We start from the raw sequence: 14,168 nt of genomic DNA, 5'->3' as shown, positions 1-14,168 counted from the left end.
AGGCCTGGTGTGCTGCAGTTCATGGGGTCACAGACAGTCGGACATGACTGAGTGACGAACTGAACAGCACTGATTCTCCATTGCAGGCCTTAATGTTATTTCTAATTTTTTCTTTTGGTAATTTTTTTCATTAATGCCCCTTGTGATTTAACTGTGAACTTATCTAGTTCCAATATCCTAAGCAAATTTTCTTTTTTAATTGAAGCATAGTTGATAGTTTCGTGTGTTTTAGGTATATAGCAAAGTGGTTAAAAGTGAAAGTGAAGTCACTCAGTCGTGTCTGACTGTTTGCCACCCCGTGGACTGTAGCCCACCAGGCTCCTAGGTCCATAGAATTTTCCAGGCAAGAGTACTGGAGTGGGTTGCCATTTCCTTCTCCAGGGGACCTTCCTGACCCAGGGATTGAACCCGGGTCTCCTGCATTGCAGGCAGACGCTTTACCGTCTGAACCACCAGGGAAACAAAGTGGTTAATTCATATATATATATGTATATATATATATGTAACTCTCTGTTTCTATATATATATATATTCTTTATCAGATTCTTTTCCATTAGAAATTATTACAAGATATTAAATATAGTTGGCTCTGCTATAGAATAGTTCCTTGCTATTTATCTATTTTATATATAGCAGTGTATATATGTTTTTACTTGACTTGAGATTCTTAGTCATAAGTAGGGAAAATTTTGAAGTTTAGTTATCTATTTCTAAAGTACCTTCTAAACAAATTGCATTTCTTCTCTCTTTATCATTTTATGAATGTAGCTTTTTCTTCATAGCCTCATCCATGATTTCATCAATTTTTTAAACCTTTGAAATTAGTACAGAATAGCACCCAATGCAATCTTAGTAACGTTTCTTTGATTACTAGTGAGAATTTTACTTTTCATATGACTATCAGCTGTTAGGACATCTTCTGTGTCACTAGTCTTGTATTTTTTTCTCATTTTAAAATTGGTATACCACACTTCTTTTCTTTATCTATCTGGAAGAACTAATTTCATAATAAAAATATTAGTCATCTGTCTGATATTTTATAACTTATTTCTCAGTGTGCTTTCAGTTTTTTTTTTTTATCGTGCTTATATTTCAATATAAGAGATCTCTATATAGAAAGTGAAAGTGAAGTCACTTAGTCGTGTCCAACTCTGTGACGCTGTGGACTATAGCCACCAGGCTTCTCCATCCGTGGGATTTTCCAGGCAAGAATACTGGAGTGTGTTGCCATTTCCTTCTCCAGGGGATCTTCCTGACTCAGGGATGGAACTTGGGTCTCCCACATTGCAGGCAGACTCTTTACCATCTGAGCCACGAAGGAATCCCCATCTACATGTAGATATTTATACAAAACTAGGTACATATATCTGTATCTAAGTATAGTAATAACTGAATATTGTGGATATATATTTCCTTCCTCATTTGTTAATTAGAGATATTATTTGAATGAATTTTCTATCTTAAATGTTTGTTTAAATATTGTTTTTCTTTTGGTTTGTTGCCCTTATAGATGTTTAAATATACTTTTGAAACTTTCTTGAGTTTATGATGAGAGGCAATAATCTATGTATTTACAAGTTTATCTGTTGTGCCAATGCCATTGACTGAATAATTCACCCTCTCCACACTGATGTGATATGATTCCTCAATAGCCTCTTGAGGTCACTCTAAGTTTATTCTGGCCCTCTCCTTCCATTCTTTACATTAAGGCTTTTATAACTGTCTAAAAGCAGAAATATAATAAGCTGGAGCTGAATATCCCCTCAGATTTTCTACTGCTCTTAGGGTAAAAAGCAAAATTCTTATCATGGATCCAAGATTTCATCCTGTTTGGTCTGTTTCTCCAGCCTGATCTGTCATTCACATCATTGCCTTTGTGTCTCGGGGCCTTTGCACATGACCTTTCCAAAGTCTGGACTATTCTACTAACTTTTAGTGGGAACTCCTATTTTGCAGTCTGAATAAGCATGATGGTGATGTGTCACATTGTCATGGCCCTCTGATATTTCCTTCAAATTAGTTGTCAGAGATGTATCTATAATTAAAGTTATTTAATATCAATATCTACTTGTATCTACCCATCTAGATCTAGCCTGTCAAGTTTCAAAAGTCAGAATTACTATTTCACCTCAGAACTTGACATTGGACTTAGAATATAGTGGATACTCATTAGGATATCAGTTACACTCATTAGTTGTGTTACTTGAAAAAATAAATGCATGATATTTTCATAACATATTAATGGCTGTTAGTGAAGATTTTTTTCTTCATAAAACTGAATTTGATAAAAGCTTAAATCTGTTTCTTTAAATATTGACATTTGACAAATTCTGTGGTTATTTTGTTTCTGGATTTTAGGTATCATCAGAAAAAGCCAATGTATGAAAGAAATGACACTTCAGTGTCTGAATTTGTTTTCCTGGGACTTTCTACCTCTAGACCAGTGCAGCGTTTCCTCCTTGCCTTCTCTACAGTGTTTTATGTAACAATTGTTCTGGGGAATCTCCTTGTTGTGTTTGCAGTGACCTTTGACCCTCATCTGCACTCCCCCATGTACTTCCTTTTAGCCAACCTCTCATTCATTGATTTGTGTCTTTCTACCTTAACGGTGCCTAAGATGATCTCTGACCTGTACTCTGGGTGCAAAACCATATCCTTCCAGGGGTGTGTCACCCAGATATTTGTCCTTCATATTCTGGGTGGATCTGAGATGACACTGCTCACTGCCATGGCCTTAGACCGATACGTGGCCATCTGTAAGCCCCTGCACTACCTGACCATCATGAGCCCACGGGTGTGCCATTTGCTTCTGTGTGGTGCTTGGGCTATTGGCCTCATTCACTCAGTGGTCCAGTTAGCTTTTGTGATCCATTTGCCTTTCTGTGGTCCTAATGAAATCGACAGCTTTTACTGTGACCTTCCTTGGTTTATCAAACTTTCCTGCATAGATTCCTACAGAATGGAATTCATGGTCACTGCCAACAGTGGGTTCATATCCATGGGCACTTTCTTCTTACTGATTATGTCCTACATTTTCATCCTGGTCACTGTGTGGAAACGCTCTTCAGGTGGTTTGCACAAGGCCCTCTCCACTCTCTCAGCACACATCTCTGTGGTGGTTTTGTTCTTTGGACCATGCATCTTTGTTTACATGTGGCCATTTCCCACGGTGCCAGTGGATAAGTTTCTTGCCATTTTAGACTTTTTGGTTACACCCATCCTGAATCCTGCCATTTATACACTGAGGAACAAAGACATGAAGATGGCTATGAGGAGACTGAGTTGTCAGCTCTTGAGTTTGAAGATCTCTTAAGTAACTCATGGGTTCACAAGTTACTTCAGACAACTTCATGTAATACAAATGGTTAAATAAATATGCAGAATTTGGGCTCTTTTTTTCTGAAGTTAAGCTGGATTAAATCTCAGCATTCAAAAGACTGTGATCGTGGCATCTGGTCCCATCACTTCATGGTGAATAGATGAGGAAACAATGCAAACAGTGACAGACTTTATTTTCTTGGGCCCCAAAATTACTGTGGATGGTGACTGCAGACATGAAATTAAAAGACATTTGCTCCTTGGAAGAAAAGCAATGTCCAACCTAGACGACATATTAAAAGCAGAGACATTACTTTGCTGACAATGGTCCATCTAGTCAAAGCTATGGTATTAGTTTTCCAGTAGTCATGTATGGATAAGAGAGTTGGACCATAAAGAAAGCTGAGTGCCAAAGAATCGATGCTTTTGAACTGTGATGTTGGAGAAGACCCTTGAGAGTCCCTTGGACTGCAAGGACCTCAAACCAGCCAGTCCTAAAGTAAATCAGTCCTGAATATTTATTGGAAGGATTGTTTATTTATTTTATTATTTATTTTATTATTTATTTATTGGAACTGAAGCTCCAATACTTTGGCCATCCGATGTGAAGAACTGACTCATTGAAAAAGACCCTGATGCTGGGAAAGATTGAAGACAGGAGGAGAAGGGGATGACAGAGGATGAAGTGGTTGGATGGCAACACTAACTCTATGGGCATGAGTTTGAACATTTCCGGGAGCTAGTGCTGGACAGGGAAGCCTGACGTGCTGCAGTCCATGTGGTCGCAAAGTTAGCCATGACAGAGCGACTGAACTGAACTGAATTGACCATTTTATGATATTTAGACTAGACCATTGGTTATGAGGTTACGTTCAATTATCTTGTTAAATCTCTAGATAATGATTTCTTTGTCAGCCAAATTGAAGTCCCAGGAAATATTTGGACAGTTTTGGAAAAGCAGTGATTATAGACTTAGTGTCTACTGAAAAGTATGGCCTTATGCATCAGGCTGCCTGTATTCAATTAATCAACTGAATTTCATTAATTCAAAGAATTAATTAATGTAGAACTAATATATGCAAACTTTTCAGAAAACTATGAAATATCTAACTCTCATTTGATTTAAATGCTGGATATGAATAGTTACATTTATCTTTCTGAAAGACAAAACTATGTATGAGCGAATATTTATGGCGCAGAAATAAAAACAGAGTGTGAGAAATGGAGTAGAAGGAGAACAGAACAGATACTATAATAGAGAAGGAAGGAAAACAAAAAGGAGAGCCTCATAAACAGTATGTTTTATGAGTTTGAAATACACTTTCCTTGTTTGTCTGAATTCCAGTGGACTCAAATCATTCTCCAATTGACTTAGGACAGGGAAGTTTATGTATGTGTTGGTATTTCACAGTTTTTGAAATTGTGACTTAATTCATCAATGAATGTTCCTCAAACATCAGAATGTGTTGATCTGATCATGGCCTAGATATTATTATTAATATACAGCAACTATGCTTTCCAAATTGTTGCTGACTATATTCTATAGTAACTCATTTTATCTAACTCTACTGTGTCTCAAAACATGGGTTTCAAATATGTGTTAGTGTGTATGGTCTGTGTAAATTATAAAACTTATTTAATTTATAGCTGGCTTTGACAACTAGAAGACTGAGTCAGGTTCACTGTGAAGCTATGAAAGGACCCTATGTCCTGAGTGTTTGTGATCCACAATTCTTTCAGGATTATGCAATCAGTTTGTAATTTTATATTTTTCCTGTTCACAATTATTTCATTGCTTTGATTTATACTTTTAGTGGATTCTTGTTAGCTACGTTAAATTAGGAAGTCAATATAAAGCCAGAACTCTGAGGAATTTGCCAAAAGTATTTGAAAGTAGCAGGAGAATGGAGAAGACTGAAGTTCTAAGCTCAAAAGTTCTGAAAGGCAATATTGAATTACCTGAATCTGTCAGACTGAGGAGCTAAAGATCTATTAGAATCATAAGCCAAACATGGAAGGGTTGTATCCAAGGAACAGGATCAAACCTGAAGTGTACCAAGTCTTCTAAAAACTACAATGCAGATTCAGATAGGGTACTTGATTGGATTGAAGGCATCACACCTTAACATTTTATGCCTCATAGAGGAAAGGGTAGATCATTTCTGAAGGAATTTATTACATCAGAGGTACATGATCTTTTATATACAGTGTGTAAAATAGAAAAAAGTAACTATGGAATATGCAAGAAGTGGGAACATGTGATTTATAATTAGAGGGAAATGAGTAAAGAGAAGCAGACCAAATATGGCTCAATTTTTGAAATCAGAGGAGAGCATAAAATAATTGATATAGTTAAAAGAGACATTAAGAAGTTGAAAAACTGAAAAAAATTATACAGAGAAACAGAATATCTAAGAATAACCAAATGATTTTAGAAATGAAAAAGAAATGTATAATATTATGAATTTAAGAAGACTTAAAAATGGACTGGACACAGCAGAAGAAAAAAGTCAGTGGATTCAAGACAAATCAATAGATATTATCCAAAGTGAGTACAAAGATATAAAAGAATAAGAATATCAGAATATATGTGCATATATACATACACATATGAAAATAGCAGTTATTTTATTTAAGGGTTTATTCCTGAGATTCTCTATTGGAAATGTTGCAACTACACAGGACCATGTCATCTTTAGAAAGTAATATGAAATTGGTAGTATATCTAGATCCATGGATTTCATATAAATGGATGTAAACTTGTATAACATTTTGAGGAAGATTTCTGAAGAAAAGTTTTGTTTTGTTTAATGTAGTAATGAATAATTCACAAACTCTGAACATAATCTAGTTCTTACAGGCTATTTGAACACTTCAGTGAATTAAAGGATTGCTGATTTCAAAGCTACAGTTTGACCTACCTGTATGATGAATTGCCTAACCCATTTATGAATAGGAAGGGAAAAGCAAATTCTCCAAAGGTTGTTAATATAGACACCTTTGTGTTTAATATGTATCTTTTAAAGAAATTACAGTTTCACAAATGACTAAAACATGATATTGAGGGAACAAATCTCTCTCCAGATTATGATTATGATTCAATTTTCTTTCTGAATATAATTAGGAATACTTAATGATTACTTTTATAGATATGTCTACAGAAGGTAATAGAATGTTAACTAATTGATAGACTAATTTATCATTTTATATAGATAAATATCGGAGAAGGCAATGGCAAACCACTCCAGTACTCTTGCCTGGAAATCCCGTGGATGGAGGAGCCGGGTAGGCTGCAGCCCATGGGTTGCTAAGAGTCCGACGCGACTGAGCGACTTCACTTTCACTTTTCACTTTCACGCATTGGAGAAGGAAATGGCAACCCACTCCATTGTTCTTGCCTGGAGAATCCCAGGGACGGAGAAGCCTGGTGGGCTGCCATCTATGGGTTTGCAGAGTCGGACACGACTGAAGTGACTTAGCAGCAGCAGCATAGATAAATATAGCAATATAATGCACTAACTTATTAAAGAAAATTTTAGAGAAGGTCTATGTGAAATGCTCTGCTAAAAGAAATGCATAGAATAGTAGAAAATTTTCAGATATGGTGTCAGTGTTGAAGTAACAAAAGAAGAGTGATAATTAATGTTAAAATTCTTATTAATTTAAAGTCATTCTTGAGAACAATCAAAATTATACTTATAAAGACTGGCCAAATTTCCCAAACAAAAACTCATTTTGACACTTCTGGAATACTAAAGAATTGATACAAAACTTTCACCAAGAGATATACATGATTTCCATATGTGAATTGGGGAACTCTTCCCAGTCTTAGGTAACAGAATAGGTGTGGCTAATTTAGGGAACTCACAGAAGACATTCTGATAATTTGAGGTGATGAAATACCAACAGAAATCCACAGTCTGCCATCATACTCTCTTAATGGCGTTTCTAATCTTTTTATTTCTGAAAGTATAAATGACTGGATTTAGTAGTGATGTGATGATCTCATAAAATACAGCAAGGAACTTGCCCACCCAAGTAGTGCTGAGTGGAAACAGATAGATGAAGATACAAGGCCCAAAGAATAACATGACCACAGTGATGTGGGTAGTGCAAGTGGAGAGAGCCTTGGATGCCCTGTTCATCGATTGATGGCAGACAGTAAGCAGAATATAAGAGTAAGATATCAGCAGTAGAATGAAGCAGATGGTGGCCAAATACCCCACTGTCAGCCTTTATCAACATTTCGGGAATGTCCATGCAAGCTAGCTTGATCACCAAATATCACAGAAAAAACTATCCAATTCTCAGGGTCCACAGAAAGGCAATTGTATAATTATAGCTACTTGGCTTATTGAATGCACAAAGCCAGTGATCCATGGAGTCATCACTAGCTGAATGCACATGTGTGTGTTCATGATGCTGGAGTAATGGAGTGGCTTGCAGATGGCCACGTAATGGTCACAGGCCATGGACACCAGCAGCACCATCTCACCCCCACCCCCCACCTGAAAAAAAGAGGAACAAAAACAACCTGACACATGCATGCTCTAAAGGAGATAGTCTTGTTTGCTTTGAGAAAGTTTGAGGTCAGTTTAGGAGCAGTTACTGTTGAAAGAAATGAATCAATGAACAAAAGATTGGCTAACAGGGAGAACATAGAGGAGTGGAGATGAAGGACAGCAGTAATTAGGAAAACAAAGAAGATATTACCCAAAATGGTGATTAAATAAACTGAAGAAAATATCACTAGGAGGAAGGCCTAGAGTTGTCATGAGTCACACAGCCTGAGAAAAAGAAATCCAGACACCACAAATTGGTTATTTCTTCCATTTATTCAGTTTATTCTAATTTTATATGAAGAAAAGACATAAAAATATTTTTCCTGAATCAAGCAAGTTTCTTATTTATTGGTGATGAAAGCACATCCTTACATAATCACTTTGGAAAAAAAATTTGTGCTTTTCTTATAAAGCTCAATACTCACACATCCTGTGGTCCAGCAATTTCAGTCTCATGTGTATGCTCAAGATAAATTCTTACAACTGTATGTATAGAGATATTTATAATTATGCATATAAACAGACCATGGAATATTATTCAGAATCATAGTTTGTAAGGTACAACTATATAAAATGACAGATATAAAGCTTTTTGAGACACCATAATGAAGAAAAAAGAGGTTAGCATAATTTTTGTAAAGTAAACAGCAATATAAAAATGCTGTATTTTGTAGGAACTTGTATATATAACTATCTATTAAAAATGATGTAAGTAACTCCAACTGTGGGAGGCTAAGGATCAGGATGAGTATGTACACATTATCAGCTGTATGATATTATTAACTGTTTAGGTCATATATTAGTCATGTTTTTATAGGTATAGTTTTATTATTGAATAAACAAGCATAAAAATTCAAAATGACCATTAAAAAAGATGTTGAATATACTATGAATCAAGAATTATGATCAATTCAATGCTGTGGACCTGAGGTTTAGTCTGGATTTACCCTCCCTGTTGTCTATAACTGAAGCTATTGATGATACTGTTTTTGTTTAAATCCACAGAGTTATCAGGTACCAAGGATGAAAATAAAAATAGAATTAGAAAGCTATACATGTAGGAGGGGCTTTTACTTTTTTCCAGTGTGGTAAACAGGAATTTATTGAATATTTTCTTACTATGGACTGTGATCACTTTTGAGCACTTCAGTGAAAAAGAAACAGATTGTAAGTGGTGTATGTTATATCAAAGAATAAAAGCTTATGCCTGCTTTTTCACCTAATGCTAGCTTAATAGGCTGTCAATGTTATTTTAGTTAAATTAGAAAGGGCAAAATATTGCTGCTATATTCAGTTCAGTTCAGTCACTCAGTCGTGTCCTACTCTTTGCGACACCAAGAATCGCAGCACGCCAGGCCTCCCTGTCCATCACTAACTCCTGGAGTTTACTCAGACTCATGCCCATCGAGTTGGTGATGCCATCCAGCCATCTCATCCTCTGTCGTCCCCTTCTCCTCCTGCCCCCAATTCCTCCCAGCATCACGGTCTCTTCCAATGAGTCAACTCTTTGCATGAGGTGGCCAAAGTACTGGAGTTTCAGCTTCAGCATCAGTCCTTCCAATGAACACCCAGGACTGATCTCCTTTAGAAAGGACTGTTTGGATCTCCTTGCAGTCCAAGGGACTCTCAAGAGTCTTCTCAAACACCACGGTTCAAAAGTATCAATTTTTTGGCACTTAGCTTTCTTCACAGTCCAACTCTCACATCCATACATGACCACTGGAAAAACAATAGCCTTGACCAGACGGACCTTTGTTGGCGAAGTAATGTCTCTGCTTTTTAATCTGCTATCTAAGTTGGTCATAACTTTCCTTCCAAGGAGTAAGCATCTTTTAATTTCATGGCTGCAGTCACCATCTGCAGTGATTTTGGAGCCCCAAAAAATGAAGTCTGACACTGTTTCCTCTGTCTCCCCATCTATTTCCCATGAGGTGATGGGACCAGATGCCATGATCTTAGTTTTCTGAATGTTAAGCTTTAAGCCAACTTTTTCATTCTCCTCTTTCACTTTCATCAAGAGGCTTTTTAGTTCCTCTTCACTTTCTGCCATAAGGGTGGTGTCATCTGCATATCTGAGGTTATTGATATTTCTCCCGGCAATCTTGATTCCAGCTTGTGCTTCTTCCAGCCCAGCATTTCTCATGATGTACTCTGCATATAAGTTAAATAAGCAGGGTGACAATATACAGCCTTGACGTACTCCTTTTCCTATTTGGAACCAGTCTGTTGTTCCATGTCCAGTTCTAACTGTTGCTTCCTGACCTGCATATAGGTTTCTCAAGAGGCAGGTCAGGTGGTCTGGTATTCCCACCTCTTTCAGAATTTTCCACAGTTTATTGTGATCCACACAATCGAAGGCTTTGGCATAGTCAATAAAGCAGAAATAGATGTTTTTCTTGAACTCTCTTGCTTTTTCAGTGATCCAGCGAATATTGGCAATTTGATCTCTGGTTCCTCTGCCTTTTGTAAAACCAGCTTGAACATCTGGAAGTTCGAGGTTTACGTATTGCTGAAGCCTGGCTTGGAGAATTTTGAGCATTACTTTACTAGCGTGTGAGATGAGTGCAATTGTGTGGTAGTTTGAGCATTCTTTGGCATTGCCTTTCTTAGGGATTGGAATGAAAACTGACCTTTTCCAGTCCTGTGACCACTGCTGAGTTTTCCAAATTTGCTGGCATATTGAGTGCAGCACTTTAACAGCATAATCTTTCAGGATTTGAAATAGCTCAACTGGAATTTCATCACCTCCACTAGCTTTGTTCATAGTGATGCTTTCTAAGGCCCACTTGACTTCACATTCCACGATGTCTGGCTCTCAGTCAGTGATCACACCATCATGATTATCTGGGTCATGAAGATCTTTTTTGTACAGTTCTTCTGTGTGTTCTTGCCACCTCTTTTTAATATCTTCTGCTTCTGTTAGGTCCATACCATTTCGGTCCTTTATTGAACCCATCTTTGCCTGAAATTTTCCCTTGGTATCTCTAATTTTCTTGAAGAGATCTCTAGTCTTTCCCATTCTGTTTTCCTCTATTTCTTTGCATTGATCGCTGAATAGCCAGGAGAGATAAGAAAGCCTTCCTCAGCGATCAATGCTGCTATATAAAACTATATTAATAATACTGTTAATTATATAAAATAAGTATATAATTTTTAACTCTAATCTAAGTGTAAGAAGTAAGCCTAAATATTCTAAGAGTATGGTTGTATAATCAAATTAGTTAAAGCAGAACTCACAAAATAATCAAAAGTTAGGAAAATTAAAAATAAAAGCTGAAAAAAAGTTTCATTTTATTCTTTGAGCTGCTAATTTTAGGGTCATGGGAAAACTAAACCTCCCTGTTTCTTTGTATCTCCCTGTCAATCTCTCTCTGAATACCTCTCATATGATAGAAATTTTCACCCACATTGTCTAAAATAATCTTCACAATAACCAAATGAAATGAGTTAAATATTCTTTCTAGTCTGAGTTTGGCTCTCAGTAAATCTGTTGGAGTTTCAGAGTGAGAAACAGCATGACTAAAGTATCATCCCAATGTTTTCTGATGCCAGGCCTTCATCTGTGTTGTCATTCTTTCTCTCCTGTTCAGTTCCAAGAGTGTAATTCCATCTCCAGGGTAACTATTAATTATTATAGGCTTTGAGAGATTTCTCTCCATAATCTCTATCAGATTCCTTCCAGAGTTAAATTAGTAACCATCACTTTTCTCAATATTTGGAAATTTCTATTAATTACAGTTACGTATCTGTGTCCAGAACAGTTTTCCTTAACTCAAAGAAAACTGTAGACCCTGATGAGTGTGGATCTATGACTACCTGAATATTACCTCAAAGAGGGCACCTCTGTAGCTGTAAGACTCTGTAGAAGTTACTCATTTTGATGCTATAGGGAGTCCGGAAGTTTCAAAATGTACCTTGAAGAAACCCTTGATATTTCTGAAAGGTATGCAAAAATTCCAAACCATTCTAATTAGTGTGCATGGAAATATAGCATTAAAAGATTGTCTTAAGTATGACAGAGAGAAGTTAAGAAATTTACAAAGTGTAGAGTGTATCTTCGTACCAGAGAGAAACTATGGGGTCACAAAGAGTCAGACACAAGTGAGCATACACGTACACAAAGGCAATATTATCAATATTCTTCAAAATATTGTAAGGGAAGCTCACCTTTTATTTTCATTTATACAATATTATATGATTTAATCTTAAGGACAAGAATCTAACACTTTAGTGATCTGAGAAGGAAATATGATAATATATGTCTATCTGCCCATGGCTGTTACATTTTTTTTTATCAGAAGAATACAATTATTCACATATTGGTGGTTATGGTTTCAGTTTCTTTTCTATGCAGTTACATACTTACATGTGCACATGTCTCTCTCTTTATATATATACATATGTATATAAACATGTATGGTGGAGTTTTTTCCTTTGAGATTTAGAGTATGGAGGAATATTTTAAATTCAATTAATTTAAAATAATATTATGCTTAAATATATTTCATTCAATGTAAATGGTTGTTTTAGAGAAATAAAGAGAAATTATAGAAAATTTATGCAGCTGCACATTTTTAGTGTTCTTTTTGCATTTTGGCAATGAATGGCAGGGTTTGGAAAGCAGACATGAAAAGAATGAAGTAGAAGAGTGGGATTATTACACTGGACATTAACTCTGTAGATAGCGTCAGTGATGTCAATCCACCACTAGTCAACTCGGCTGATGATCAGGCAAAGGAGGGTCTTCTGTCTTGACACACTGGAGACAGTGAAAAGTTAGGTGCTTGTCAGGGGATCATGAATTCATGGGAATGAATGAATATGTGAGGCACAGGAGATTTTAGTGTAATGAAATTCTTTATGATAACTGTAATTTCAAATATATTTTCTTAGGCATTTGCCGTGTCTTCTGTGAGGGCCTAAATGCAATGACACTCTAGAAACAATGAGCACATGTTTATTTTTAATTCCATTATCCATAAACAGAATCAGGGATCTTTGGAGATAGGGCTATTGTTGGAATAGGAAATTAAGATACAAGATAATCCAGGAGCATCTTTTAGTCTCAGAGGATAAGGGAATGCTCAAATATACATAAACTCACAAAATTTGATGTGGATATACATCAAAGAGGCTTAAGAGCCAAATGAAAATTCTCCCAAAAGCAGTATTTGATTATAATCCAGATTGTAAAATAAATATCCATGATTTCATACTAAAATAAATGGTTGAATAAATTAGCGCATGGGGTAGCAAAGCAATCACTCATGCAGGAGAATTAGAGATAAATTGTATAGCACGCTACCCTAAGCAAGGGGAGCATAGCTACTCATTCCTTAAATGTGGGCTGAGTGTAGTGACTTTTCTCAAAATACAGTGTGGATAGTACGGAAAGTCAATCTACAGTGAGGGGACCTGACATTTCAGTCAGGTGATCAAGGTCACCATCATCAGATGTAAATCATGGTGATGGTACAGACACTTGATGGGAGGTGTCAAAAATGGCCGACCACCTGTGGTGTGCATCCCCTGAACCCATAACTTTGGTGTAATCATGAGAAAATGCCAAATACATTTCAGTGGGGTGATACCCTTCCTACTTTGCAGTTCCTCACAAAGTTAAACAGAATTATCATAAAACTCATCAATTCTGCTCCTAGTCTTTAACCCCAAAGAATTAAAAACAAGTATTAAAATCTTGTACATGAATATCTAGAACTAGTCACAATGGGCAAAGGTGTTCATCCAAATGTTCATCCACTGATGAATGAATTGAAAAATGTGGTAATCCATACAAAGGAATATCATTCAGCCACAAATGTGTATCAGATACACATTTCAATATGGATGAAAATAGTTTGGAACTAGGTCGAAGTGATGATTCCGCAATATAATGAATGCCTAAATGCCACTGGTTTGTAGCTCTCAAATGGTTGATTTTACATTATGTTAATTTATCTTGATAACATAAAATGTAACACTAAAAAGATCAATGAGCAAATATTATTTTCCACTATGAATTTTTATTTATCAACTTTTTTAGCTTATTTTTTAAAAAAATACTTGGATAATGTGTATTTTTGATGTAAAAGAGAATGCTACAATTCTAACACTAAGTTTTTGCTCATTTCTTTCTAGGCTGAATGTTATGTAGAAATTAGTCTAAATTTTTGTAAAATGAGAATAATAGCAGTTTAACAAAAAGAATTTTAGTACAATATGTTGAAATGTAGCTATTATAATAATGTTAAATTTTATAAGAATGGTCATATTTGATCTTCTGTGTGT

At 36.0% G+C, this 14,168-nt stretch overlaps 1 protein-coding gene and 1 pseudogene across 1 annotated transcript; one reads left to right on the top strand and one right to left on the bottom strand.

Moving 5' to 3' along the window:
• The first annotated feature begins 2,377 nt into the window (after nucleotides 1-2,377).
• Nucleotides 2,378-3,313, top strand: LOC122444088 (olfactory receptor 4F6-like). The gene has a single exon (XM_043472889.1). The coding sequence runs from the start codon at nucleotides 2,378-2,380 to the stop codon at nucleotides 3,311-3,313; it is 936 nt and encodes a 311-aa protein (XP_043328824.1).
• Nucleotides 3,314-7,244: 3,931 nt separating this feature from the next.
• Nucleotides 7,245-13,406, bottom strand: LOC122444269 (annotated as a pseudogene).
• Between the last annotated feature and the right edge of the window lie 762 nt (nucleotides 13,407-14,168).

The sequence above is a fragment of the Cervus canadensis genome, chromosome 6 (assembly GCF_019320065.1).
Source record: "Cervus canadensis isolate Bull #8, Minnesota chromosome 6, ASM1932006v1, whole genome shotgun sequence".
NCBI lineage: Eukaryota > Metazoa > Chordata > Mammalia > Artiodactyla > Cervidae > Cervus > Cervus canadensis.
The sequence above is the reverse complement of the archived record's forward strand: the minus strand, read 5'-3'. Positions and strand labels throughout refer to the sequence as shown.

Excerpts from the sequence above, each read along its gene's own strand:
- LOC122444088 (XM_043472889.1), top strand. The coding sequence starts at position 2,378 with ATGTATGAAAGAAATGACACTTCAGTGTCTGAATTTGTTTTCCTGGGA.